Source organism: Balaenoptera borealis (assembly GCF_965194805.1).
Source record: "Balaenoptera borealis genome assembly, chromosome: 16".
NCBI classification, from domain to species: Eukaryota; Metazoa; Chordata; class Mammalia; order Artiodactyla; family Balaenopteridae; genus Balaenoptera; species Balaenoptera borealis.
This window is the reverse complement of record NC_138872.1, coordinates 72,191,121-72,217,206: the sequence shown is the minus strand read 5'-3', so window position 1 is coordinate 72,217,206 and position 26,086 is coordinate 72,191,121. Positions and strand designations below refer to the sequence as shown.

The 26,086-nt window shown below is 57.2% G+C and overlaps 5 protein-coding genes across 13 annotated transcripts in view; 3 read left to right on the top strand and 2 right to left on the bottom strand.

The window, feature by feature from the left end:
- The first annotated feature begins 1,703 nt into the window (after window positions 1–1,703).
- Window positions 1,704–7,255, top strand: CORO1A (coronin 1A). 2 transcript variants are annotated; one of them, XM_082359769.1, is made up of 11 exons: window positions 1,704–1,866; window positions 3,456–3,654; window positions 4,814–4,936; window positions 5,027–5,156; window positions 5,243–5,427; window positions 5,575–5,694; window positions 5,894–5,998; window positions 6,112–6,257; window positions 6,373–6,430; window positions 6,524–6,739; window positions 7,041–7,255. In XM_082359769.1, exons 2-11 carry the CDS (start codon window positions 3,457–3,459, stop codon window positions 7,143–7,145), a joined length of 1,386 nt encoding a protein of 461 aa, XP_082215895.1. In that variant the 5' UTR covers window positions 1,704–1,866; window position 3,456; the 3' UTR covers window positions 7,146–7,255. The 2 variants fall into 2 exon arrangements, with proteins under 2 accessions (XP_082215895.1, XP_082215896.1); XM_082359770.1 differs by lacking the exon at window positions 1,704–1,866 and having other exon boundaries at window positions 3,445–3,654.
- Window positions 7,256–9,623: 2,368 nt separating this feature from the next.
- Window positions 9,624–11,403, bottom strand: BOLA2B (bolA family member 2B). Its single transcript, XM_082359781.1, is given in 5 exon segments — window positions 9,624–9,766; window positions 10,066–10,163; window positions 10,255–10,385; window positions 10,388–10,508; window positions 11,300–11,403. Coding segments are annotated over 5 exon segments (504 nt in total). The 5' UTR covers window positions 11,354–11,403; the 3' UTR covers window positions 9,624–9,666.
- On the top strand, window positions 10,504–13,425 carry SLX1A (SLX1 homolog A, structure-specific endonuclease subunit). Of its 4 annotated transcripts, none has more exons than XM_082359777.1 (6): window positions 10,504–10,961; window positions 11,503–11,554; window positions 11,647–11,976; window positions 12,838–12,965; window positions 13,058–13,214; window positions 13,296–13,425. In XM_082359777.1, the coding sequence occupies exons 1-6, from the start codon at window positions 10,774–10,776 to the stop codon at window positions 13,323–13,325; spliced, it is 885 nt and encodes a 294-aa protein (XP_082215903.1). In that variant the 5' UTR covers window positions 10,504–10,773; the 3' UTR covers window positions 13,326–13,425. The 4 variants fall into 4 exon arrangements, with proteins under 4 accessions (XP_082215903.1, XP_082215904.1, XP_082215906.1 ...); XM_082359778.1 differs by having other exon boundaries at window positions 13,127–13,214; window positions 13,296–13,421; XM_082359779.1 differs by lacking the exon at window positions 10,504–10,961 and adding an exon at window positions 11,270–11,409 and having other exon boundaries at window positions 13,296–13,421.
- Window positions 13,426–13,456: 31 nt separating this feature from the next.
- On the top strand, window positions 13,457–17,754 carry LOC309613211 (sulfotransferase 1A1). Of its 4 annotated transcripts, none has more exons than XM_082359775.1 (9): window positions 13,457–14,107; window positions 14,427–14,570; window positions 15,340–15,523; window positions 15,630–15,755; window positions 15,845–15,942; window positions 16,451–16,577; window positions 16,682–16,776; window positions 17,274–17,454; window positions 17,583–17,754. In XM_082359775.1, exons 3-9 carry the CDS (start codon window positions 15,376–15,378, stop codon window positions 17,741–17,743), a joined length of 936 nt encoding a protein of 311 aa, XP_082215901.1. In that variant the 5' UTR covers window positions 13,457–14,107; window positions 14,427–14,570; window positions 15,340–15,375; the 3' UTR covers window positions 17,744–17,754. The 4 variants fall into 4 exon arrangements, with proteins under 4 accessions (XP_082215901.1, XP_082215902.1, XP_082215899.1 ...); XM_082359776.1 differs by having other exon boundaries at window positions 15,305–15,523; XM_082359773.1 differs by having other exon boundaries at window positions 15,301–15,523.
- Window positions 17,755–17,905: 151 nt separating this feature from the next.
- Window positions 17,906–26,086, bottom strand: part of SGF29 (SAGA complex associated factor 29) — a 28,040-nt gene continuing 19,859 nt past the window's right edge. For both annotated transcript variants that reach the window (XM_082359771.1, XM_082359772.1), the window contains exons 4-10: window positions 25,583–25,655; window positions 21,005–21,069; window positions 19,944–20,073; window positions 19,726–19,872; window positions 19,446–19,481; window positions 19,172–19,334; window positions 17,906–18,111 (exon numbers count right to left, since the gene is read on the bottom strand). In XM_082359771.1, coding sequence (XP_082215897.1) covers window positions 17,995–18,111; window positions 19,172–19,334; window positions 19,446–19,481; window positions 19,726–19,872; window positions 19,944–20,073; window positions 21,005–21,069; window positions 25,583–25,655 — 731 coding nt within the window. In that variant the 3' untranslated portion in view covers window positions 17,906–17,994. The remainder of the gene's footprint in view (window positions 18,112–19,171; window positions 19,335–19,445; window positions 19,482–19,725; window positions 19,873–19,943; window positions 20,074–21,004; window positions 21,070–25,582; window positions 25,656–26,086) is intronic.

Sequence of the window (26,086 nt, the reverse complement as noted above, 5' to 3'; positions counted from 1 at the left end):
GCAGACCAGCTGGAATGAGAAAGTAGCCTCTGCGCATCCCCACCTTCCCCTCTCCATGCCTGTCAGGCTCTGCCTCAAAGGGCATGGTTTTCAGGCCCCTCACAACATGCTTGTCCTCTGCCTGGAAATGAGGTGCCCCAGGACTGAAGGTCATGGGTGCCTCAGTTTCCTCTCTTTACATTGGAGGTGGTACCTGCCCCCTGGGTGTGTTGTGAGGATTAAGTGAGTGCAGCGTATTTATAGTGTTAGAGCAGCGCCCGGCGCACAGTAGGTGCTCAGTAAATCCCAGCCGTTATTCTCATCACTTCTGCTGCAGACTATACAACACAATCCCTGCCCATCCCCGTCCAGTCCAGGCCAGTAGCAGGCTCTTAGGTGAAATACAACACAGGGGTTCTTACAATTGAATGCTTGAGTGGAATAAAAGTGTGTAGGACACTTTTATAACCACTCGAGCCTCATAACCGTGAGCTGGACAGGACAAATCATACTTAGCCTCCATTTACAGATGAAGAAACTGAGGTTTACACCTCTTGCCCAAGATCACGCAGCCAAGCTGTGGTGGAGGCAGGATTTGAACCAGGGGCTGAAGGATCACATCGTTGGGACTTTGCTCAGGCTGCCCCTCTGCTGACAAGACCTCCTCTGGTCACGCCTGTTGTCTCCTTCTCAACCTTTCAGGTTCAGTCCCAATACTCTAAACAGTAACGGTGGTGAGAGGTAACATTTATTAAGCGCTTGCTACACTTTGGATGAGGTGCAGAAGGCTTTCCGTTCCAATAAAGTCAGGAGGTAGGTATGACGCTGTTACAGAAAGAGAAACTGAGGCTGATAGAGGTTAAGGAACCTGCCCAACGTCACTCCGTAGGTGTGACGGCCGGGAGTCAAACTCATAAAGCAGTCTGATTCTAGAGCGGGCCTTTCCGCGTTGCTGCCTCTGAGACTCTGACCCCAAGGATGGGAACGAACTCCTTCCTCTTGAGTCTGAAGTCTGGGCTTCGGCCTCTACTTAGCTCTTGGAGCTGTTATTTGTGCCTCTCCTTTCAGTAGGCTGAGAGCTCTTTGGGGCAGGAACTCGACTCTGACTTTTTCACTTCCGTAGCCCCTGCACAAAGAGGCTCTCCATAACACCAAATTATTTCATTCGCCCCTGTGAGGCAGGCAGAGGTGCTCCTAGGTGAGGACAGACCCAGAGAGGTTAAGTGACTCTCCCAAGGCCACCTGCTTGCAAATGTAGGAGCCTGGAGAGGCCCCAGGCTTCCTCGGTGCAGGTGGGTGCAGGGTTCTCCCTCTTCCTTGGCCCCCCCCCCCCCCCCCCGCCTTCCTGTTCCCTGAGCGTCGTCGGTGGGGGAAGAGATGGCAGCATAGCCTTAGCTGGGGGCGGGGGGTGGGGGAGGCTGTACCAAGGACCGCTGGGGGGACTGATGGGCCCTTTTATGAATGCCAGGCGAAGGATGGAGAGTAGGCTGGGGGTGGGCTGAAGGAGGGAAGAAGGAACGGGTATTTTTTGCATTTTGACATTAAAAAGTGCAGATCAGATTGTCAGCGACTGGCCAGCAGCATCTGTTTTGGTTTGGAATTGGCAGCTAAGGCGCTGAGCTTCTCCGCGGAAGGAGGGGAGGGGAGGGGAGGCTGCGGGCTGGTGGGGCGAGGCGGCGCCTCTGCGGAGGGAAGGGCTCTCCCCTTTAAGAGCTCCGCCCAAAGGGGCGCTGCCACCCCTAAGGAGGCGGGCGCCGCCGCTTCTCATTCATTGTCTTGACAAGAGCATCCTCAGCCGGCAGTCGCAGGCTCCTCCAGCTCCTTCCTCCTCCTCCTCCTCCTCCTCTCCCTCCTCCGTTTGGGGGGTCACTCATCTCTCAGCAGCAGGTAAGGCTGGAGCCCGCGGACGGGATTCGGCGTCGCTGCCCTGGGCCACCTGTGGGGCAGGCGGGAGCCTGGCAGAAGCCCTCCGCGGCGGCCGACAGACTGGCAGAGCGAGCTGGCTCTGAGGCGGGGACAGAGCCCGTTCACGCCCCGCGTGGCGGGACTCGCCTGGGGTGTGGGTGCGCGGAGGAGGGTCCGTCTGCGTGTCTGAGAGCTCCGGGAGCGGGCGAGGGTGAGGGACCACCGCAGCCAAGATGGAGGTGGGGGAGCCCGGGGGTCAGGACACGCGCCGACCGGACTCTCCCCAGAATGGGAGTCTTTGGGGTGGCAGTGGGGGCCAGGGTGGGGTGAGCCCAGCAGCTGCCCTGAGCTTGGAGACAGGAAGGGGTTGAGAGCAAAACAAGAAAAGACCAAGTTCCCCTTTCCGTGGTTTCCGGGCCTGGTACCTGCGGTGGGGAAGGAGGTGGGGTGGGACGATGGCTTCCTGTCTCCCAACCTCCGATTTGCGGCTCCCCTCTCCCCAGACCCAGGCTCCCCACCTGGGATGGGTCCCTTGCCCCCAGACTGCTTCTCCTCACGCAAGCTCCTCACCTGCTTTCTGGGCGGGTGGACCCCGGAGCCTCCCGGAGAGTCACGGGATGGGCGAGGCTGGCTGGAGCCCCCAGTGAGAAGGGCTAGGCCTGAAGTGGGGGGCAAAAGGGCGAAGTTGGGGCCGTGGAGGAGAGGCCCTGGGGGGCCCCCCACGGTGAGCTGGAAGGTGATGCTGCTGGGCGCCAGGATGGGGGCCTGGAGCCTGGGGAGCCAGAGGCAGGCCCCTTGGCTTCGTTGTCACCCAGCCCTGGGGGAAAACCATCCTAGCTGGACCTCCGAGAAGTGAGCGCCGGCCTCTCCCTTCGTGTGGATAGTCCCACTGGGGGTGGAGAAGGCACTAAAGGGCACCTGCTTAAGCAGAGGCGAGAAGCAGAGGTGCATGGAGGAGGAGATGCTGGGACCCGAGCCATCCGCTTGTTTCTGGTGCCCAGAGACCTGCTGGGGAAGCCCTCCTGCCACTGAGGACGTGCCTCCCAAGCAAACCCACACGCCTCTTCCCTCAGCATGTCCAACCCTGGGCCTGGAGGCGGGGAGGGCCCCTGCCTTTAGGCAGCTTCTCCTGTGGGTGTGAGGGTGTGAGGTCTGGACACTGAGGCTGAGAGAACCCTCCCTCCAAGCTGTTGCACTGAGGCCCCGGAGTGTGACCCGTCAGAGAGGAAGGGCTCTGTGCCCGTCAGCCATTCTGTGGTCAAATCGGCACTAGGTGCTACCCCACATCAGGCTCTGCTGGGGAGGCTGAGGGTACAGAAGCCAGGCCTGGGGCGGGTTGAGAAGGTGGGCCTTGCAGGTTAGCCAGGGGTGAGGAGGTGTGAGCAAGGCGAGTGTGAGCGTAGCAGGATGTCAGTTACAGAGGAGAGCGGCAAGGGGCCGGGGAGACATGCTGGGGAAGTTAGCTGAGACCATGACTGCCAGGCTGAGGGCTGTCCTGGGGGAGATGGGGGCCACTGTAAGGTCAGAGTTGATCTGAAGGGAGAAAAGTCCTCCACCTGTGTGCCTTGCAGGATGAGCCGGCAGGTGGTCCGTTCCAGCAAGTTCCGCCACGTGTTTGGACAGCCGGCCAAGGCTGACCAGTGCTATGAGGACGTGCGCGTCTCACAGAACACCTGGGACAGTGGCTTCTGCTCTGTCAACCCCAAATTCGTGGCCCTGATCTGTGAGGCCAGCGGGGGAGGGGCCTTCCTGGTGCTGCCCCTGGGCAAGGTGAGCCCCTGGAGCCCTGGGGGGGGGGCCTCTGGTCATCTAGTGGCCCCCTGGGGGTCCTGATGAGGTGATTGACTATCCCCAAGCTTTCCCGGGCCACAGTGTGGTCGTCTGTAAAATTGAGCTGGGCCAGATGAACCTTATGCTTCCTTCAGCTCCTACATGCAGTGGTTGGATGGAAGCTAAAGCTCAGGGGGGAGATGACACGGGAAGGGACATACAGTGAGTCCTGCAGACCCAGGGCCAGGCCTCCCAATTCTCAGCCTGGACCTTTCTCTCTTCGGGAGCACGAAGAGGGCTGGGATGGAGTCTGGGCAGGCCCAGCAGTGCTCTTAGGGTTTGGAGGGACCTTTCTGAGCCCTTGGGAACCCAGCAAGCTCTGGCTCCCAGCTCACAGGCAGGGGTGATGTAAGAGACCCTCTCCGCTCCCCCAACCCGGCCTCCGTCAGATCTCGCCTCCCCGGCCCTGTTGTCTGCTGACCCCACCCCCAGCACACTCCTGTGCTCTTGGGTGGTGAGACAGGAAGGGGAGACAGGCCCTCAGTTGTTACCTTAAAAGGGCCGATGGAAACAAGAGAAGAGGAAGTGGTTGTCGGGGTGAGAGCTGGGCCCGCTTTTCACACAGGAAGCCCTGCTGCAGCAGCTGTCCCCGGAAGAGCCCATTTCCAAACCTCTGCTCCTGCCAGGGGGCCGGTTATGACAGACTTCCCCATCCCTGTCCTTTTGGAAGGACCCATCCCTACAGCCCCATCATTCACACTTCCCTGGGGAACTCCAGCCCCAGTATAACTACCCCCCGCCAGCCTGTCCCATGCCCAGGGCCCTGGCCTGTCTTCCCATGGGAGCCTCACCTGGGGAAGCTGGGGTGGGAGTACCGGGCCGCGGGGCATGGATGAGAAACTGAGCTAGAGATGGCAGGAACTTGGCAAGGCTCTGACAGCAAGGCAGGACCAGCCCCGTGTGCCCATCCTGCGCTACTGAGTTGCCCAGACAACTCTGGGGCTGGGGCAGAGGCCCAAACCCTCCCACCCCAGGCCCTGCTCTGCCTCCCAGGGACCTCACAGCTTTTCTCTCTGTGCCTCGTGGAGGGGAGTGGGGAGGTTGGATTGGGTTTGGAGGGCAAAAGCACCTCCCTCAGAGGCCCTGCTGTGTCCTCTAGACTGGACGTGTGGACAAGAACGCGCCTACGGTCTGTGGCCACACGGCCCCGGTGCTGGACATAGCCTGGTGCCCGCACAATGATAATGTCATTGCCAGTGGCTCCGAGGACTGCACAGTCATGGTGAGTGTGGGGACACACGGGCCAGGAGGGGGCTCCAGCACTGGAGCTGACGTTTGGAGCCCCCAAGACTCACTCGCCGCTTCTCTGCAGGTGTGGGAGATCCCCGATGGGGGCCTGATGCTGCCCCTGCGGGAGCCTGTCGTCACCCTGGAGGGCCACACCAAGCGCGTGGGCATTGTGGCCTGGCACCCCACGGCCCAGAATGTGCTGCTCAGTGCAGGTGCCCGGGGGAGAAGCAGGGAGGGCTGGTCCCCTGACAGCGAGGGTGGGAGGCTCATGGCTTCTGACACTGGGGGCATCGCCCAGGTTGCGACAACGTGATCCTGGTGTGGGACGTGGGCACGGGGGCGGCGGTGCTGACGCTGGGCTCGGATGTGCACCCGGACACAATCTACAGCGTGGACTGGAGCCGAGATGGCGCCCTCATCTGTACCTCCTGCCGCGACAAGCGATTCCGCATCATTGAGCCCCGCAAAGGCACCATTGTAGCTGTGAGTTGCCTTGACCCTTGACCCTGAGAGCTTTGCCCCTCCTACCCACCACCAACCAGGCCCCTAGATGCTACCCTCTCCCAGCTGGGGCCTGGCCCTTAGGGCATGCGTGCGGATGCCTGACCAGTCCCCTCCCTTTCCTTCCAGGAGAAGGACCGTCCCCACGAGGGGACCCGGCCTGTGCGCGCCGTGTTTGTGTCAGATGGAAAGATCCTGACCACAGGTTTCAGCCGCATGAGTGAGCGGCAGGTGGCGCTGTGGGACACGGTGAGTGCCCGGCGGGGAACAGGCTTAGTCCCAGCCCTGCCAAGTGTCTGGCTGGAAGGCCATGGCCTCAGTTTACCCACCGCGAGATGGGGTTTTCCACTGGCTGGTCTTTGAGCCCCCCACCCCACTCCTGCATCACTGGACCACACCTGGGCCTGACAGGGCCCAGCTCATTATAACCCCCTGCCCGTTTCTACAGAAGCACCTGGAGGAGCCGCTGTCCCTGCAGGAACTGGACACGAGCAGCGGTGTCCTGCTGCCCTTCTTTGACCCCGACACCAACATTGTCTACCTCTGTGGCAAGGTGGCCCCATTGGGCAGGGGGTCGGGGGAGCGAGGTGGGCAGGGGGACTGGGAAGGGACCACGGCTGGAGGCATCTGCCGGTGTTGATCCTCCCTTGCATCCACCACCTGCAGGGTGACAGCTCTATCCGGTACTTCGAGATCACTTCCGAGGCCCCATTCCTGCACTATCTCTCCATGTTCAGTTCCAAGGAGTCCCAGCGTGGCATGGGCTACATGCCCAAACGTGGTCTGGAGGTGAACAAGTGTGAGATTGCCAGGTAACTGCCCCTGACCCTGACCTGAGTATGCTCCTTGGGCAGTGCCGACCGCATGCCGAGCTTCAGTCCCAGCCCAGCCATGCTGTGGGTGCTGATCGCCTTCCTGTTTCCACAGATTCTACAAGCTGCATGAGCGGAGGTGTGAGCCCATCGCCATGACGGTGCCTAGAAAGGTGATGCTCCAGTGTCCCTCCCCGGGCTCTCGGAGTGGCGGGTGGTGGTGTGGCCCAAGCACTTTCTTAACCAGCCTTGGCCTTGCCCCACAGTCGGACCTGTTCCAGGAGGACCTGTACCCGCCCACTGCAGGGCCTGACGCTGCCCTCACAGCTGAGGAGTGGCTAGGGGGTCGGGATGCCGGGCCCCTCCTCATTTCCCTCAAGGATGGCTACGTGCCCTCAAAGAGCCGGGAGCTGAGGATCAACCGGGGCCTGGACACTGGGCGCAAGAGGATGGCACCTGAGGCCAGTGGCGCTCCCAGTTCGGTGAGAGGCAGATGGGAGCCCGGGAATCAGGACAGGAAGATGGGGTAGGGCAGGGGCTGCTACTGATGTGGTCATTGACCCGGTGGAAAGAGGCTGGCATTTGGGGCAGCCCAAACTCACAGTGTTGGGGATCCTTTGGGGGCTGGGAGTGGATAATCCTGAGGCCTCAGAAAACAGGTTTCAGGCTTATAGGCCTGCAGCTCTCTGGCTGAGAGACAGAAGGGCCCAAGCGCTGGGGCTCTTGGGAGGAGGCCTAGTGGCCAGGGAGGAGCTGGGCCTGATGTAGCCCTGGATCCCCCAGGATGCCGTATCCCGGTTGGAGGAAGAGATGAGGAAGCTCCAGGCCACGGTGCAGGAGCTACAGAAGCGCCTGGATAGGCTGGAGGAGACAGTCCAGGCCAAGTAGAGGACCACCGGCTGAGGCCAACAGCATCGCCTCCCTCCCTTCCACTCCCACTCCTCAGGCCACAATGGCAGATAAGAAAATACTAATAAAATGGCTTTATTTTCTGGTAACTCTCAGACTCCAGTGACTGGTCACCAGATGCTGGGTCTCCTGAACTGACCTGCGCTTGAGCTTCCCCCTCCATAGCCTTGATGAGCTTGACCCATAGCAGGGGTGGGCTGGGGAGATGCCTCAGAATGCCCTAGACCACAGCCAGGAACAGCCCTTTGCAGGTGGGAGCCATCCTGTGCTGCTGTGGGTTGGAAGCCTGCTCTGTTTTCCAGCTGGTAGGTCAGAGCTGCTCAGGGCTCTAGCCTGGAGCCTCGCTCATTCCCACGTTTACCCCAAATCTGCCTTTGCTGGTCAACCCCAACATCAGCTTGCATGCAGCTGTCCTGACACTGCTGCTTGCTTGTGGGGAAAATGAAGCAACCAGCACTTGCATGACATCTTTCAAACTGTAAGCCCAAGGGATCAAAATAAGGGGTGCTTTTGTAAGAAGAAAGCTTAGAATCAAAGCAATAGGCCCTGACCCTAGTTTACAAGTGAGGAAACTGAGGCTGAGAGCAGGAGCGGGGCTTGCTGAAGGACAGAGCCCGAGTCAAGATGCAAGTCTCCCCTTCTAGTTCGGAGCCTTCCCTGCACGGCGTGGCTGCCTCTTGAGCCCTGTCTGTGGCTTCCACCTGGGTCTGGCCTCAACCTGTCAAGCGCTATCAAGGGGGGACTTGGAAATGGGTTTCCGATGGCCAACTTAGCAGGTGATCCCCCCTGAGCTGGGACACAGGACTATTGGGGATGGGTGTCCCGGCCACAGCAGGGCTTTGTTCATCCACATAGGGACCACAGCAAGGACTAAATGTCCCCTTTGAACCCCCATTCCCCATTTGGCATGCCGTACAAACGTCCCTGTCTGCCCATTTGGGTCTCAATCTCTATGCGAACCATGTGACCCTGGGCAAGTCACTTCTCTCCAGGCCTCAGTTGCTCATCTATAGAATGGGGAGGGATTCCACCACAGCTCTGTGAACCCAGGGGGTGGATCCAATGAGGGGTGTGGTACAGAGAGAAGGAGACCATCTGGAGCCTGGGCCTCAGCCTCCCACACAAAGGGATGATGGGCCCTCCTAGTGAAGCAGACTTGTGGGTAGTCACTAGTTCTCCTGGCCCAGGGAAACGGACAAAAGTTCAGGGAAGGATCCCTGGAACTCAGAAGGGTTAGCCCCTACTCACCATGATTTCCAGCTTCCTCTGAGAGAAACAAGAGAGGGAGATGGGGGTGGGGGTTGGCAGTAATTTAGGGGCCAAGAAACTGGCCTTGAAAACAGGAGAGCAGGGTGGGTGGGATGGTTGAAATCTGCAATTTCTCACCCCCAAAGAGCTCTGGCCCCAATTAGCACACTTTCTATTCCTCCTGGGTCTCAGGGCCCTCATCTATGCAAGGCCTAACCAACCCTGGCACCTGTGTCGACTCTAGGGTATCACATGCCCCAATTTTGTGGCTCTGGTTGGCCTTACTTTCCTGCTGTAACCCCATCCCTATGCCCATCCCATCCCTCCATTCCTGAAAAACCTCACCAGCTCTCCAGGGGCAGCTGTGGCCACATCAAGCCCAGGGCCAAAGGGTCACTGGACCTTCTCCAGGGGCCAGAAAACACCAGCATTCCAGATGTTGGGAAGCCCCTGCTGGGGTACCAGGTCCCTGAGGCTGTGAAGGGCTTGGGGAACCAACAGAGGAAGTGTGGAATCTTCTATAATGCCTCTGACATTGGGATGATATTAGGGAGAGGGAGAGGTTTGTTAAATTGCCCAGGGCCCTGAAACCCTGAGCACTTCTCATCTATGCATCTTGAAGGAGAACAGAGCAGGAACCCCCAGCAATGGTCAATGAATGCGTGGGTCAGGTGGGTAGTGGCCGTACCCCTAGGGGGTCCACCAAGGATTACAAAGAAGACCTGTGAGGCCCACCCTGGAAGGGACTTTAAGAACTGAACTTTCGGGCTTCCCTGGTGGCACAGTGGTTGAGAGTCTGCCTGCCAATGCAGGGGACGCGGGTTTGAGCCCTGGTCTGGGAAGATCCCATGTGCCGCGGAGCAACTAGGCCCGTGAGCCACAACTACTGAGCCTGTGCGTCTGGAGCTTGTGCTCCACAACAAGAGAGGCCGCGACAGTGAGAGGCCCGTGCACCGCGATGAAGAGTGGCCCCCACTCGCCGCAACTAGAGAAAGCCCTCGCACAGAAACGAAGACCCAACACAGCCAAAAAAAAAAAAAAAAGTACTGAACTTTCACTTTATAAATGGGGACACAAAGGCCTCTGTGTGGAGAGGGACTTGCCCAAAGTAAAACAATGGAGAGTGGAGGGCAGGGAGAAGCCAGGCCCTAGACCCGGCCTCTGCACACCTCCCACCCTCCTACACACAACACACACTGACACTGAAGCTGGGCCTGACTCATAATTTAATAGATGTGCAGGTCCGGGTCCCTTATTTCTGCTGCTCACGGGTCCACTGCTCTGGAGTCAGGGTTTTCTGCTCAAAGGCATGGATGTGCAGGAGCTCTTCTGCTAGGCAAGTGTTCACAAGCCTGAGAGAGAGATGGGGTTAGAAAACGACAGGCTGGGGCCTGGGTCGCAGACCCCGAAGCTAGGGTGAGCCGGGAGACTGGAGGTGTCCCCCAGGTCGTAGTCCCCGGAACCTAGCAACAAGTGAGGTAGAGGGCTAAAGTCTCAACATTTGAAGCAGAGGCCATGAAGGCGGGATCGCTGGGGTCGTGGTCTGCGGTGCTGGGCCGCGTTGGTGGGTGTGAGTTAGGTTTCGGGGAGCGGCCGGGGATGTGGTCCTGGAGCTGGGGCCGCGCTGAGTGAGGCGTTCCTGGGGTCTCACCGGTGTCTCTGAAGCAGCGGCTTCCCCTCGAACTTGGCCGACACCACGAGGACTCGGAAGCTGGACGCGCAACGGTTGGGAGTCGTGTCCTCCACTTCCTATGGGGCAGAATGGGGTGCATGGTACCAAGCCCGCCCCTCAGGAGCCCTGTTCCCCTCGCTGGGCGAGTGTCCCGGCCGCTCAACTCACCACGTGTTCCGCCTCCAGGTCCCGCTGCAGCTTCTCCCGGAGGTACTCCGCGCTGAGTTCCATTGTGGCAGCCCAACGGGGGCGACAGCTCAGCTGGGACAGAACCGCGGCTCGGACCCCTGCCACACTGCTTCCGCCCTTACTAGCGCCACTTCCGTTGAGGCCTCTACTTCCGCCCTTACTAAGGCGTCAGTAAACACAGTACTTCCGCCCTCTTGCAAGCCCAGTTTTCCAACAGTCTCCGGTTTCTGCACCTACCATCAGTCAGCCAATCAGAGTCTGCATAAGGCCCCTGCGGACGCTAATTGGTACCCGCCGCCTGCACAGCAGCCCGGGTTCTGTGCCCCGGTTTGGACACCCTAGCTCCAGCTAGGAGAGGGTGCGCGAGCCTGCATTGCTGTGGCCTCTAGGGTACCTCGGGATTGCCCCCAAGCGCTTTTTCCGAGACAAGCATCTTGCGGCCCTGGCAACCCGCTCTCCCCGGGGTCACAGGCCAGAGCAATCAACCCCCAAGTTCCGATGGGCCCCACAGGGGGCGCGGCGAGGCCCGGGCGCTTCTTCGGCGTCTACCTGCTCTACTGCCTGAACCCTCGGCACCGGGGCCGCGTCTACGTGGGGTTCACGGTCAACCCTGCTCGTCGGGTGCAGCAGCACAACGGGGGCCGCAAAAAAGGCGGGGCCTGGCGGACCAGTGGACGCGGGCCCTGGTAAGAGACGGCGGGTCACTGTCAGGAGGAGGGCTTCTAGGAGAAGGCCGGAGCCGGCGGAGGGGAGGCCCGCTGAGAGGGGCGGGGCGGGCGTGGGGGCTGAAAAACAGGGCTGCGGGCGGGGTCCTAGTGACGAGGGCGGGACTATCGCGGGGGAGAAGGGGTAGTGGGGAGGCGGAGCCCTGTGAGTCTGGGCTGTGGGTCTCAGAGGAGGGGGCTGGGTGGGAAGGGGACTGATGATCTAGGTTTGGTCCACCGACCAGGGGCTTGGTGAACAAGGCTGGGTTGGAATAGAGAAAGCCTGGAAGGGAGAGGAACTGAGGAGGGCTGTTAAATACCTGTGACTGGAGGCGGGGCCTGAGGTTAGCAGGTGCGAGGGGACATACCCCCATGAAGGGGGCAGAGCCTCGTGGGCTAGGCTTGAAGCCGGGTGTGACTCCCCTCTCAGGTAGGACCGGAGGCGCATCATGGCGAGGGCATTCGGTTTGACACGGGGAGGGGCGAGGGGCTCACAGGCCGCGCCCTTCATTCTCTTCCCCAGGGAGATGGTGCTCATCGTACACGGCTTCCCCTCCGCAGTGGCCGCCCTTCGGGTAAGAAAAGAGATGGGGGTGCCGGGAGGACGGGGGATAGGGCTTAGGGCTTTCCCCGGGCAGCCCTGAAGCTCAGTACTCCCCGCCTGCAGTTCGAGTGGGCCTGGCAGCACCCGCAGGCCTCGCGCCGCCTGGCGCACGTGGGTCCGCGCCTGCGCGGTGAGGCCGCCTTCGCCTTCCACCTGCGCGTGCTGGCGCACATGCTGAGCGCGCCGCCCTGGGCGCGCCTCCCGCTCACCTTGCGCTGGCTGCGCGCCGACTTCCGCCAGGATCTCTGCCCGCCGCCGCCGCCTCACGTGCCGCTGGCCTTCGGGCCTCCGCCGCCCCGGGCCTCGGCCCCGAGGCGCCGCGCGGCTGACACCGAGTCCGAGCTGGAGCACGACGCCGAGACCCGCTGCACCCTGTGCGCGCGCGTGCTCCAGGTAAGACTCTCCACCTGGTCTCCCGGTCAGGGCGGTCTAGGGTTCAGAGGACTCAAGATCAAGCTGTTTCTTGAGGGACTGGGCAGCCCATTGACACCCTTTGGCCAGTCTGCCCCCGTCTCTAAAACGGGGATCATAGTGCTTGCGGCCATTCCTCGACGCCAGTATCCTCTTTTCAGGGCCTTTGCCCTTTCCCTTTGACTGGAAGGTTCTTCCCTAGACCTTACGTCTTGATAAAATGCCACCTTTCCTCCGTGAGGTCTTCCTTGGCTCTCCATCTGAAATTGCCACTCTTGTACACTTCCCTGGTTTCCTTTAACACTTATCATTGTCTGACATACTGTATATTTTATTTACCTTATTATCAGTTTCTACCCCCCCCCCCAATTCTAAACTCTGTTGGGGCATTTAGTTCCTTTTCACTACTGTAGAACAGGGTCTAGTGCAGAGCAGGTGGCCAATAAATATTTAATAAATTAATTGAGATGATGAGTCTGGCTTCTACTGAGCCCTCAGTAAATGTAAGTTGAGCTCTTGCCATTCAGAGATTAAGTGACCTGCCTGAGATTGCTCAGCCTTTAAGGAACTCTAGGTCTGGCTGCCCTGCCATGGTGTTATATAATCGCTGCTAACACTCAGAGAAAACTGGCCAGCTTAGTCCCTGTGGGCCAGTATTTTAACGTCTCCGTGCCTCAGTTTCTTTATCTATAAAATACAAATAATAGTATCAGTAGTGCATGTCTCACAAGGTGGTTTTATGTGAAGTCTTGGAACAGTGTGTGGTCCATAGAAATTCTTCACCATCGCTAGCTACGTCATTACTCCCCATTTTCTCTCTTACCTGCCTGCCACCTCTGACAGGATGAAGAAGACCCCCTGTGTTGCCCCCACCCTGGCTGCTCCCTGAGGGCCCATGTGATCTGCCTGGCAGAGGAGTTCCTGCAGGAGGAGCCAGGGCAGCTTCTGCCCCTAGAGGGCCAATGCCCTGGGTGAGTCCAGCACCCCTACTCCAGCCTGGTTTAGCTCTGGGAAGATGGTGGCCGGTTGTCCAAGTCCAGGCCTGGGGTAGTCCTCATCTTAGCACCCAGGTCCTGGCCTGGAGGAGGCCTGTGATCCTGACTCTGTCTCCTACCAACCGCACCCCTGGTAGCTGTAAGAACTCACTGCTGTGGGGAGACCTGATCTGGCTGTGCCGGATGGGCACCGAGGAGGAAGAGGAGGACTCGGAATTAGAAGAGGTGAGAGGTGGCTTGGGCCCCAGCCTCACTACCCCACCCCATCTCCTGGGCTGCCTTTCACCAACCCTCCTGTCTCCACAGGAACACTGGACCGACATGCTGGAGATCTGATCCTCAGCGTCCCCAACCTCTGCCCACTCCTTTTCTGTGCCACGCCCTGTGGGTCTGGGCAGTTTTTACTTGAGTACAATAAAAAGTCTGAGTTAAGGTACCTTCTGGTGTTCGCTGGGGGGTGGGAGAGTGGGGTAGGAGGCAGAGGCCCTGCCAGTCACTGGGGCCTGAGGAGGACAGAGTGGGGAACGGCCACAGGCCCCAGCACAGACCAGCCTCTGAAGTCACATGGTCCTTTGAGGGCTTGGGAGACTCACACCCTGCACACAGAGCCCACCCACCTCCGGTGCCCAGCTTGACGCTGGACTTTAATCCAGATAGTAAGGACAAAGGCCGAGGAGGAGAGGGGGGATGCTGTCCCCCCATGGGGTCCTGTGGCTCTCTAAGCCCCAACTCCTTCTCATCTCTGTCTGCAGAGCCTTGTTCAAACCCACAGAGAGAAAAACACCTTCTGGGGGCTGTTGTTTTACCAACCATGAGTGAGGCGCCGTGCTGTCCCACGGGAGCCGCCTTCCCACGGGAGCCATGGAGCTGGGGCTCACTCCCAGGGTTATTCGACTTAAGCATTCTGGCTCTTTCCTATCCTTTGCTGCCTCAAAAAGAGCCGGCCCTGCTCGGCTCTGCCCCAAACCCCATGACCCGGCCCACGCACATCCCTCTGGACTGGCCTTGTGGTCAGAGCCAGAAGTTCCTGGAACAATGTTTGGGCTGCTGGGGGCCTGTGGGCTGCCTTCCACCTGAACCCTTGGCCTCTTCAAGACTGATCGGGAGCCAGCAGGAGGGTGAGTATCCCACGTTTCCCCTCCACTCCTCTGCCCTTTCTAGACTGGGTCCGTTAGGTAAAGCTGTCTTTTGGCCCCCTTTTCAGGGGTGGAGTTTAGAGGGCAGGTCGGGAGCCAGGATTACAGCTCGAAACACCAAAAAACAAAAAAGAAAACTATTGCACCCTTGTGTCTAGTTTCAGTCTTCTATTTTCTACACACTAAACCCACATCTTAGGTTTTCAGGCCGGTCTAAGCTTGATTCCAGCTGGGCACTGAGCAGGGTAGCACAGAGGGGCCCTCCCATCCCGAACTTCACCCTTTCCTTCCTGGACGACAGCCAAGTCCCAGTGCCGGCTCCAGATCCCTCCCACTTTGGACCTACAAGACCTTCAGCTCAGAGAGCAGTTGTGCACTCACCATACCACACCCGTTCTAAGCCACAGCACGCAGACGTCACAAGGCCAAGATCCAGAGAAGTCAGGTGAGAGCGAGGTTGTGGGCTGGCTGGGCTGGATCTCCCTCAGCTTGCGCTGCTGGCTCTTATCCTGTCGCTTGATCTTTCTGGTCCAGCTTCTCACATCCTGCCCTTTCCCCATGGATTGCCCATCTCAATCTACAGCCTGGCCTGAATAATCCCCCTCCTCCTCCTCCCCCTCCCACTTCACTGCTCCCTCTCCTCCCCCTCCTCCAGTGAGTCATCAGTTTTGCCCATTCACATACCAGACTCTGGCTCCCCAAACAGTTGCTCAATTGGCTGTGTTTTTCTCCAAGCTGGGGAGGGTAGTTGGGCAAGCGGGGTCTCAGGCCCAACTGGCCTTTGGGAGTTTTCCATATGCGAGGCGCCAGGAGGGGAGCTCAAGGAGGGGACGTCAGGGAGGAGCCCACCAGGATTAGGCCTGGAGGCAAAGCAGGAAGAGAAAGCAAGCCGGGGGCTGGCAGGAAGTTCAGACAGGCAGGACCTAGAGTAGGTTTTCTCAAGTGCACAATGGAATCCCCTGGAGAGCTTCCAAAAAACTGCTATCTGGGTCCCATCCCCAGAGAGTGTTTTAATTGGTTTGGGATTTTAAAAGCTCTGCAGGCAAATAAAAATGAGCCTGGGTGTGACCCACTGCGTGAGCACTGGATCTGGCTTTGAATCCCAGCCCCACCACTCACTAGTTCTGTGAGCGTGGGCAAGTGGCTCCCTCAGCCTCAGTTTCCTTACCTTAAAGCAAGAATTCAACAGCTGGCACCATTGTGATATTGTTAAGGGAAGGAAGCTACACTCTCGCCCTTGACGTGGCAGCATGGAGCTGGTCCAGGACACCTCCCGCCCGCCACTGGAGTACATGAAGGGGATCCCTCTCATCAAGTACTTTGCAGAGGGACTGGGGCCGCTGCAGAGCTTCCAAGCCTGGCCCAATGACCTGCTCATCAGCACCTACCCCAAATCTGGTAGGTGATGAGGGCACCAATGCCTCTCCTGGGCTGCAGTCCCCACCTTGGGCCGGGGGAGGCGTGCCCTCAGCCCTGCTCATCTCCGGTTTCCCTTTCTCTCCAGGCACCACCTGGGTAAGCGAGATCCTGGACCTGATCTACCAGGGTGGCGACCTGGAGAAGTGTCAAAGAGCCCCCATCTTCGTCCGGGTGCCCTTCCTTGAGTTCAGGATCCCTGGGGTTCCCACAGGTGTGTGGCGGGGTGCTGGGGGCAAGCAGAGCAGAGGGAGGTAGGACTCGGGCTCCAGCTCAGCCAACTTTTCCCTACCTACGGCTTAGGTGCTGAGCTTCTGGAAGATACACCAGCCCCACGGCTGATCAAGACACACTTGCCCCTGGCTCTGCTTCCCCCAACCCTGCTGGATCAGAAGGTCAAGGTGAATGGCAGAGGAAGCCAGGGAAGGAGGCTGCTGGGGCCATCCCAACTTTGGCCCTACCTTCTGGGAAGGTCTTAACTTCCTCCAGCCTGGTCTCATCTTAAGGGAGGCGGGGGGCATCTGCCTGATGCTCTAGTGGGGTCAGATAATCTGGTGAAAAGGAGACTCCTCTGTGCAGGCTGGGGCTCACAGGCCCATGGAAGAGGGGCTGGTGGGAATCCAGCGTGCCTTGTTCCAAATTCAGGCAGAGCGGCATTGAGGGGATTAGATTAGTATAAAATACGGTTTCAGGGACCAGCCCAGAGTTCGGCATCAGAGCAGGGTTCAAGCCCTAACTCAGTCTCGCCCACACCATGGGACTGCAAGCGAGTCAGCCTCTAGACCTGTTTCTCCCTCGGCCAAACTGAGAGAACCTCCCTGGCAAGGATGCTGTGAAGGGTGGGACACCTAGTGCCCGGTGTGCTGTGTGGTCATGATGCTGGGGTGGGGGTGTCATCTGCCCCTCCAGGTGGTCTACGTTGCCCGCAATGCAAAGGATGTGGCCGTCTCCTATTACCACTTCTACCGCATGGCCAAGGTGCACCCTGACCCTGGCACCTGGGACAGCTTCCTGGAGAAGTTCATGGCTGGGGAAGGTGGGGCTGACTCTGGAGGAAGGAAAGGGGTGGGGTGGAGCTGAGGGGCACCAGCTACAACTTATGCCAACCTCTGTGTCCATGCCCCCTGCCCTTTTCCCCAGTGTCCTACGGGTCCTGGTACCAGCACGTGCAGGAGTGGTGGGAGCTGAGTCACACCCACCCTGTTCTCTACCTTTTCTATGAGGACATAAAGCAGGTGAGACCACCTGCTTCTGCCTCCCTCCATGTCACACGCAGAGAGGCAGGAACCTCACAGCGACCTGCCAAGGCCCTCTCAGCCCCCCTCCCCTATGACAGCCCACAGCCCAGTCCCCCTGGATCCCCTTCGCAGGACTGAGCAGCAGTGCCCCCTTGCAGCAGCGCCCTGTATAGCTCTCATCTCCTCGCACTCGAGTCAGCAACACGTGCACTCATCCATCAGCTAGTTACTGCTGTTGCTTCTCCTGGGGCCACGGTTATGAAAGAGGACTGTCCCTCCTCTCATCCAGCAGGAACCAGACATCTGTAATAAAGGATCACAGGGCAGAAGGCAATCAAACCTGCCCTAGGGAAAGATGACCAGAGAGTCAAGGAACAGGGTCTGAGGTCTCTAAGCAGAAGTGGCCAGATCCCCACAGGGTTAGAAAGGGGCCTCCCTTCTGTTTGCTCAGCAAGCAATCCAAACCTCCACTGAGGAGCCCTCTGCTGCTCCAGAACCCCAAAAGGGAGATTCAGAAGATCCTGGAGTTTGTGGGGCGCTCTCTGCCAGAGGAGACCGTGGATAACATCGTCCAGCACACGTCTTTCAAGGAGATGAGGAAGAACCCCATGACCAACTACAGCACCATACCCATCAAAGTCATGGACCACAGCATCTCTGCCTTCATGAGGAAAGGTGAGAGCCGCCCCAGGGAGCGGGAGCGGGCATCTGGGGAGAGAGTGGGGGAGCAGCAGCTAGAGCCGCCCTTCAGCCACTCAGGGCCTCCCCTGTGGCGGGGACCTCCCTCCTTTCGTCTCTCCCAGGCATCACTGGGGACTGGAAATCCACCTTCACTGTGGCCCAGAATGAGCGCTTTGAAGCCGACTATGCCGCGAAGATGGCAGGCTGCAACCTCCACTTCCGCTGGGAGCTGAGTGGTGCTCATCAGGATGAGCGTGAAACAACCCTCAACAATAAAATCTGATGTGTGTTAAACAGAGCCTCTGCTGGAAGCAAAGAGCAAACCTGAGCTAAAAGGGTAAATGCCCATTGGGACCAAATGAGGCCATCTTCCCTGGTGGCCTCCAGCTCGCCCTAGTGGGGAGGGAAAGAAGGGTCTGGAAAAGTAAAACCCATGAGACATGGACAAGGAGGGGGAATATTTATTTGATCACAAAATCTTGTGTTGCATCCCCCTTCGAGGGTGTCAGGAGACTGCGAGTCTGCTAGGCCGCTTCACTTTTTCTTGGGCTCCTTACAAGCCACCACGTACCGCTGGGCCACATTGAGGGGAGGGGAGTAACCATCTGCATACGAGGTGTCTTCAAACAGGACCGAATAGTCATCCTGGGGCTGCAGTAGGGGGCAGACAGGAGTCACTGGTCAGAGACCTCCAGGCGAGGCCCCCCCAAACCTAGATAGACAGGAACCTCTGGCTCGTGGGCCCCCAGCCTCTCCTGTCCTCGTAGTCACTCAGGAAGTCTAGATGTTTGAACCTAGTCCCTGTTACAACAGAGCTCTTTCCTCAGCAACAAAGGGCCAAGGGTAAGGGATGAAGAGCAGGGAGAAGGGAGACTTGCCACCTATGTGGATGGGCCATAACTGGAGGGTCTGGTACCAGGGAGCCTGTGTTAAAGGGATCAAGGACAACCTAGAGGGGGACTTCCCTGGTGGCAGAGTGGTTAGGAATCCGCCTGCCGGTGCAGGGGACACGGGTTCGATCCCTGGTTCCAGAAGATCCCACATGCCTCAGAGCAAGCAAGCCCGTGTGCCACAACTACTGAAGCCCGTGTGCCTAGAGCCCGTGCTCCGCAACAAGAGAAGCCACCGCAATGAGAAGCCCACGCACTGCAACGAAGAGTAGCCCCCGCTCGCTGCAAATAGAGAAAGCCCACGCGCAGTGACGAAGACTCAACGCAGCCAAAAAAAAAAAAAAAAAAAAAGACAGCCTAGAGGGCAGCAGGCAGGTATCCTGGAGGAAGAGGGGAGAACAGCCTTTAAACTACCATCAGGTGATGGGTGACCAGGGTGTCAGCAATGTCAGGAGCTTGAGAGAAAGCAGCTCAGCCAAGGAAAGGGCCGTGGTGCAGGAGTCAAGGGTTCCAAAACAGGCCCTGGGCATCGAACTTCCCATCTCAGTGCAAAAGCGAGGTTAGACTAAAGTATGCTTCGGGTCCATTCCGCTCAGGGCTTGCTAAGGCTCTGAAGCTTGGAAAGAGGAGGGTTGGCTGGTGCTGCCCTAGAGGGCAGGGCTGTAGGGCAGACTAAGCAGAAGACAAAGGCCAACTTACAGGACCCTCCTAGCCCAGAGAGGCTGTAAGATGAGGAAAAGGGGACGGAAAGTGGGAAGATGTTCCATGACCCAGCTGGTCCTTGTATCGGGCCAGTGTCTCTCCCGTGGAGGCTGCCTTACCCGTTGCGGGGGTGTGTGGATCAGAGCACGGTAGAAGCAGGTGGTCTGGGGATACAGGGCCAGCACGAGCTGCTCCTTCTGGAATAAGGCTTCGGGGTCCGTCTCCGGGTTGGCCTTCCACTGGGGCAGTGGGATGATCCGCCGGCGGCTCAGGGTGTGTCTCCTGGCGGGGGCGAGGGGGAGCTGAGGTCAACCCATGGCCAGGTGGGGGCCCCATCCCAGCAGCTTAGCTGCCCCCAGGCTTCCATGCCCGCCCCCCCATGAGCACACTCACTCTTTGCCTTCTTCGTCAATGTCATCTACCTCATACCTGCGGGTAAACAAAAGGAAAGCGGTGGATGCAGGGAGGGGCATAGTCCAAGTCAGGGAGCCCCGAGGAAGCGGGGGAGGAGGGCGGGGAAGGGAAGTAGCCCCAGGAGCCCACTGCTTCCCACACCATCCCCACCGGCACCCAGGGGAAGCTGCTTTTCTCCCATCTTGCAGACGGGTGAGAGTCGCAGCCCAAGTGGGTGTGGTGACGGGAGAACAGCCCACAGGGCTGGGCGTCCACTCACTTGTTGGTGGCATGGCTATAACTGACCACCTCGGCCAGGATCCACTGCTCATCCCCATCCACGGCCTTCACCCGGGCAGCCACCTTGTCTCCAGGTTTGGCCACGTAGTCCCCAGAAGCTGGAATGGCCCCACAGAGGGGCGGGGGCCTGAGGGTGGAGTACAATGTCACTTCCAGTCCCCTCCTTGCCAGCGCCCCCAGCCCTGGGCCCGCCCTCACTTGTCACCGGGCTTCCCGATCCACAGGGGCAGGGTCATGGCTGACTGCTGCAGCAGGGTCATCAGCACGCCCCTGCGCATGGTCTTCCGAGGGGGCTCCGAGTCATTGTACAGGCCCGCGATCTTGGCCGCTGTGGGAAAGAAGTGAGCCCTTGAGACACCAGGGACAGGGTGCCCGCCCCCAGGCCCACCCTAGCCTGCCTGCATCGGGCTGTCAGAGCTCAGCCTGCAGCCCCACCGCCCAAGTTAGCACCAAGGGCCCAGGTGCCATCCTGCCCCTTCCACCAGATGCCCACAGTCAGACCGCCCAGATGGTGAGACACCAGGAGGGTGGATACCCTAGGGAGAGGGAACTAGAAAGGGCAAAAGCTGGGATTCTGGGGTTCTGGTCACATTCTATTTCTTGATCTGGGTGCTGGTTACATCGGTTTTGTTCCATTAGTGAAAGTTTCGGTGAGCTGTATGTTCACTTACGTGTACTCTTCTATGAACGTATGTTGTAATTCAACAAAAAGTTTAAAAAACAAACTAACTCTCAAATGTGGACAGACCCCTGACCTCCTCAGGCACGGTTCAACACACCCAGCCACTTCATACAAACCCAGCTGGCAGTGTGACAGCATTTTTGATGGGTGAGGAGTTGCACACGGGGGGTTCACTGGGGCAAGAGAGGTGGGAAAGCCACAGCAGCCTGAGGGGTCTGGAAGCCAGCGCCTCATGTAGGTAAACTCCATGTGGAAGGCTGGCTTCAAGACACCCAGGGTGCAGCTCTGGTTCTCCCCACAGCAAGAAATGGGAGTGGGTGGCAGTAGGAAGGAGGGAGGTGACTGACCCAGGCAGTAGAGGGAGCAGGGGAATCAGCGTGGTCTGCAGGGAGCTCTGGGGATGATCCCCATTCCCTTCCCAACCCCAGGCTGCCCAGGCGCTTCTCTGTCAGAAGCCCCCGGAACAATCCCACCGGACTGAGGTCACAGGCTCCCCTACAGGGAGACCTGACTGCTGCTCTCAGGAACCCTCACTCCGCCTGGTCCAGGAATGCCGGCCTGGTCGTCTCTAACTCACCAATCCGCCTCTCTTCCAACAGAGACTTGATTTCCGCAATCTTATCTAGGGCTTTCCGGAGGATGCTGAGGGCAGGGAGAAGGGAAAGAAGAGGTCTGGATGAAGCACAAAGCGCAGACTTCCTTTTCTCATTACGGCAGGCTGGCTAGCTCAGACCAACCCTGATGCTGGAAACTATAAACCCTAGGCATGTGTTTTTTAATCTTAAAAGCATAAAAGAACTGATGAGACAAGAGAAAGTGGCAGGCCAAAAAACCTAAGAGGGTCCTGGAGAGGTAAGCAAAGCAGAGAGCTGCCTTGGCCGGAGTGCATCCGACAGATCCTGAAGAAGTGTTGCTGGGTGCCAGCAGACTCTAACAACCTCTTGCGATTCAGAGGACAGAAGTTAAAACTTGGGGTCTGCCCTAGTGGCACCTGTAAAAGAGACATTCCAGAGGACTGTGGGGAGTTGTCTCGGCTCAGAGCAGGGCTGGGGGTGGAGGGAACTCATCCCTGAAAGACTGCAGCCCCAGGAAACCTCTGGAGTTCGATTACAGGGGTTCCAGGGTGGCTGGGACCCAAGCAACCTGGCAGAAGTGCACACAAATCCTTGCGGGAAGAAGGCTTCTTTATCCTAGACCTTCGGGAACCTCCCCCAAAGAATATCTCAACAGCAATAAGCAGCATAGAAGCCACTTCAGGTCATTTATTCTCCAGCACATTCCTCTAGCAAACCTTTAGTAAATGCCCACATGTTTCTGAAGGCCTTGGTTCAGACCCATGGGAACACAGCACAATAGTGTCACAGGAGGTGTCCCAGAGGGTATGACTCTTGTGGACCCATCAGGCAAAGAAAGGCCAGAAGATCGGGCAAGGGGCAGCCTTGGCAGAGGGAATTGGGCAAACCAAAGCAGGGAGGGATGAACACCATGCCGACAGGCTTGGAGCACTGAAGCTCAGCGTGGCTGGTGTCGGACGCCAGGACGGCTCAGCGGGAGCCACCTCGGGCTTGTGAGTGAGCACTGGGACACGGGGCAATCAGGCTTCCAGGAAAGCAGAGGAGGAGTAAAAGCCAGCAGGCCAAAGGGAACTTGCAAAGTCTGATCATTGCTGCCGGGCCTGTTTGGAGGACATCCTTTTACGTAGTATGTCCTAAGCTGTATTCTGTGAGATATTAATGGAGTGGTTCTCAACCCTAGCTGGACATCAGAACACCCTGGGGAGCTTTTTAAAAAGAATCCCAATTGCTTTAAGTAAGAATCATCAACAGATGCCAAAACTAGTGGGTCTGACGTGAAACGGGATATGTACATAGTCTCCAAGTATCTCTCATAAGATACTTATTAATCACACAGTGGAAAACAGCAATAACTTGACACAGGAGAAACCTGGAAGAGCCCACCTTAACCAGTGGGAGTCTTTTGCCTTCTAATATGATGACGGAGGACAACATCACTTCCATGCTATTACTTCCAAAAGCGTAAAACCTGAATCTAATCATGAGGAAACATCAGACAAACCCAACTGAGGGACATTCTGCACTGGCCTATAATCTTCAAAATGTCAAGGTCAGGAAAAGCAAAGACAGCCTGGGAACTGTTCCAGATTGAAAGACCAGAGAGACAGGAAAACTAAACACAGTGCTGATCTGCACTATAAAAATGTTCTTTTGCTGTAAAGGTCATCACTGGACAGTGATGAGATCTGAATAAGATCTGTAGATCAGTTAATAGTTTTATATCTGTTATTTCCTGATTTTGAGAAATGTACCGTGGTTGTTTAAGAATGTCCTTGTTTTTAGGCAATGCTGACTGATGTATTTAGAGGTCAAGAGGCATCATGCATCATGTCTGCAACATAAATGATTCAGAAAAAAAAGATTCTAAATACATACATAGAGAGAGAGTGATAAAGCAAATGTGGTAAAAATACATTTGTATAAGTCTGAAATTACGTAGAAAGCTAACACCAATGCATGAACTCCACCCCAGTTAAAGCAGAACCTCTGGGCACAGCCAGACTTGAGAACCAGTGTGTAAATGTATTCCACTGTCAAGTAAGTTTGTGAAATACTGAGTTAAAGAAATTGCTGTTGCAGAACTTGGCAGAGCCTTCAATACTCTAATACTTTAATACTGCAGTACTTTAATACTTCAGTACTTTAATTTGCATTGTGAATCTCTAAGGAGAGGAATGTAATATTCCGTTTCCTAAAGTTACTGAAGTTCCACTGCAGAGATCTGAGGAAACAATGTTTTAAGATCATTTACTATTTAAAGAGCAGTTTTCTGGAGCTGAAACTTCTCCATCTCGGAACCATAGAGGCTTCAGGTCAACCAGGATGACCACCCAGCAAAGCGTGGGTCCCTACCTTCTGGCAGGCAGCCTGCCAGCCCATCAGCAACCGTCAGGGATGGTGCCATCCCAAGAGCCCCACTTCACCTGCGACAGCAGAGGAAACGCCTCTTGCTGGCTGACCTTCCTTTGCAGGGTCCTCAGCCAAGAACCCTGAGCCCTAACCTCCCTCCCCCCACAAACCCGGCACCCCTCCCCAACCATTCGTAAGGGGCTAAATGGTGTGGGCTCTTTAAAGTAATCCAATACTGCTGCATACCAATACACAGTAATTATTTGATTAGGGTGAAAAATAATTCCTTGTGGGCCTTCTCTCCTGTGCCCTCACAGAACCGCACCTGGAGAAGTGCCTTCTGAACCAATGTTGGAAAATATCTTGTTCCCACCCAGAATGGCTACCCGTCTCCACTGGAACACGGAAAGTGACATCTTTGATCTGTTTCCCTTTGACTCCTGCTGCTAAAAGAGATGATTGTTAAATGAAGACACGGGTTCCTTTCTGTTTTCTGCAAAAGCAGGAGGAGGAAAACCAGCCAGGACTGGATAGAAGGAACAGCAAAGCATCACAGGCTTGGGCTAGCTCATGAAGCAGGCTCTTGGCGCCTCTTCAGTTTCCCAAGAGGTTTAATGCAAATATTTAGAAGATGAGCTGATAGGTGCTGCAGCACCTGGGTCAGTGCCACAGGCACACACAGTACCATGTTTTCCCCACCCAGACACGGAGCTCCCTGCGGGTAGGGGTGGCATCTTATCTGTCTCACCCACTCTCCTGTTCCCAGCATGGTATCTGGAGGTGAGGACACCTTATTTGTTGTTTAGTGAATGAACGTATGAAGGTCTAAGAGTCTGAAAAAGTGAAATGACAGCAGGACTGCAAGGGACCTGCACTTATGAAACAAGCTTTAAGTGTTAAACTCTGGTTAAGTCCATGCCAGAGAAGAGCTCACACCAGCTGGTTGCAGAAGCAGCCGCCTCACTCTGCCGGCAGTTAAGCTGGGAAGGGAAAGTATGCCTTTTACTTCCAAATGAGCGTTGAGTCACTCTGACTTATACAAGCCAAACTCCAGGCCCACTAATGGGAAAGGGCCCAACTATGGCTACCTGATGAATCTGCAAATCAGGGAGAAGATGGGGGTGGGGAAGGCTGGGCTGGAAAGCCAAGCAAGCAACACCTCCAACCAGAATTCACTGTGTCCCCTCCCCGCCAGTCGGCCCCACCCTTTTGTTCTCTTCCCACCCTGGCAAAGGGAGCCCCATCAGACCCCTCTGTTCAAGCTAAAAACCTTGGAAATCTTCTCTCCCAACTCGTCCTCCAGTTTGATCTCAGAACCCACCCTTGTTTCTCTATCCCCACTGCCATTGTCTCATCTCAACTCCGTCACTATCTCTTGCCTGGTCTCCAAACTAGCCTTGAATCTCACCTAGTCTACTCTCCGTGCGGCAGCCAGGGGTTTCTCTCCTGCTCTTACATCGTCTTTGGCTCGCTATGGCCTCCAAGATAACGTCCAGGTATTGGAGGTCTTCCACATCCTGCCCTCCCCTCCCCCAGCCATGCAAGGACTAGTTCTCATTCCCCAAATGCACTCCTCCATGGCCCTGGCACACTCTGTCCTCCACTTGGGCTCTCTGACTTGTCTGCCTACCCATCCCCAGCTCAAGTTTCTCCTCCTCCCTGACAGGGTCTCAGATCCCCAGGCACAGTGAACACCATCTCGGCCAGCCCACCAACTACACTGTCCTGTAACTTTTTTAGGGTGTCTCTCCTTTCTGGACTGCTTGCCCTTGAAGGCAGGATCCTCACTATCCTTGTGTCTCTCTATGGAGACTGCCCAACACCAGGCATAACCATGGGTTATGGTCAAAAGAGTTTGAAAAATACTGGTATTAGGCACTTTGTGTGCATTCTCCCATTTTACGCTGACAATTCTACAGGTAGTTATTATCCCTACTTTAATGATGGAGCAACTGAGTCTCAGCTGAAATGACTGCCCAAGGTCAAGTGACTAGAAAAAGGCATCACTGGGATTTGATCCACACCTTTCTGCCGTCTATAAAACAGCAGGGCCAGGGAAGAGAGGCCAGAGTGGGCTCTAGGGAAAGTGGGCCCTAAAGGAGAAGCTGGGGAGTCAGAATCTGCTTATCCGTGGGAGGAGAGGCAGGCTGGGGCTACGGTCCACACGCTCCTACAGCCCAGCACCTGGATGAGGAGGGGAGGCGATGGCAGGGCAGTGGGACGGTACTCACTTGCACTCAGCCTCTGCATCGGCCTTGGCAGTTGTATAGAGGCCACGCAGCTTTGTCCGGTAATAGGGAGAGACTGCAGAATAAACAAAGGGAGGAAGATGCATGGGTGAGGGGCAGCGGGCAGCAACGTGGCACTGCTTCCAGTCCGCCGGAATCAGACTCTGGGAGGCACCGAGGGGCCGTGGGCTGAGGTATGAGCTTTACTGGCTCAGAAGTGCCCCCCAAGGCCCATACCTCCATGTTCACATTTTCATATGGTACAGATGCCATCACAACATCTAGGAGAGGACTCTCTAACCTCTGCCAGAGTGTGACGCACGCAAACAGAAAACAATTCTCCAAGCTCCTCAGAGTTGGAAAGCACCAGCCCGGGAGCCTGACCTCAGGGCATGTGCAGGGCACACGAGTAGGGAAGCTCTAGAAAATGCCGGCTAACTGGGGGGTCCTGTGCACTGTAAGGGGGTTCCCGAGACGCAGCGTCATTTCCTGACTTCCCAGTCCTCA

Excerpts from the sequence above, each read along its gene's own strand:
- CORO1A (XM_082359769.1), top strand. The coding sequence starts at position 3,457 with ATGAGCCGGCAGGTGGTCCGTTCCAGCAAGTTCCGCCACGTGTTTGGA. Across the intron at positions 3,655-4,813 it reads TGGTGCTGCCCCTGGGCAAG|ACTGGACGTGTGGACAAGAA; the intron begins GTGAGCCCCTGG and ends TGTGTCCTCTAG. Across the intron at positions 5,428-5,574 it reads GCAAAGGCACCATTGTAGCT|GAGAAGGACCGTCCCCACGA; the intron begins GTGAGTTGCCTT and ends CTTTCCTTCCAG.
- SLX1A (XM_082359777.1), top strand. The coding sequence starts at position 10,774 with ATGGGCCCCACAGGGGGCGCGGCGAGGCCCGGGCGCTTCTTCGGCGTC. Across the intron at positions 10,962-11,502 it reads ACCAGTGGACGCGGGCCCTG|GGAGATGGTGCTCATCGTAC; the intron begins GTAAGAGACGGC and ends TCTCTTCCCCAG. Across the intron at positions 11,977-12,837 it reads TGTGCGCGCGCGTGCTCCAG|GATGAAGAAGACCCCCTGTG; the intron begins GTAAGACTCTCC and ends CACCTCTGACAG.
- LOC309613211 (XM_082359775.1), top strand. The coding sequence starts at position 15,376 with ATGGAGCTGGTCCAGGACACCTCCCGCCCGCCACTGGAGTACATGAAG. Across the intron at positions 15,756-15,844 it reads GATCCCTGGGGTTCCCACAG|GTGCTGAGCTTCTGGAAGAT; the intron begins GTGTGTGGCGGG and ends CCTACGGCTTAG. Across the intron at positions 16,777-17,273 it reads TCTATGAGGACATAAAGCAG|AACCCCAAAAGGGAGATTCA; the intron begins GTGAGACCACCT and ends CTGCTGCTCCAG.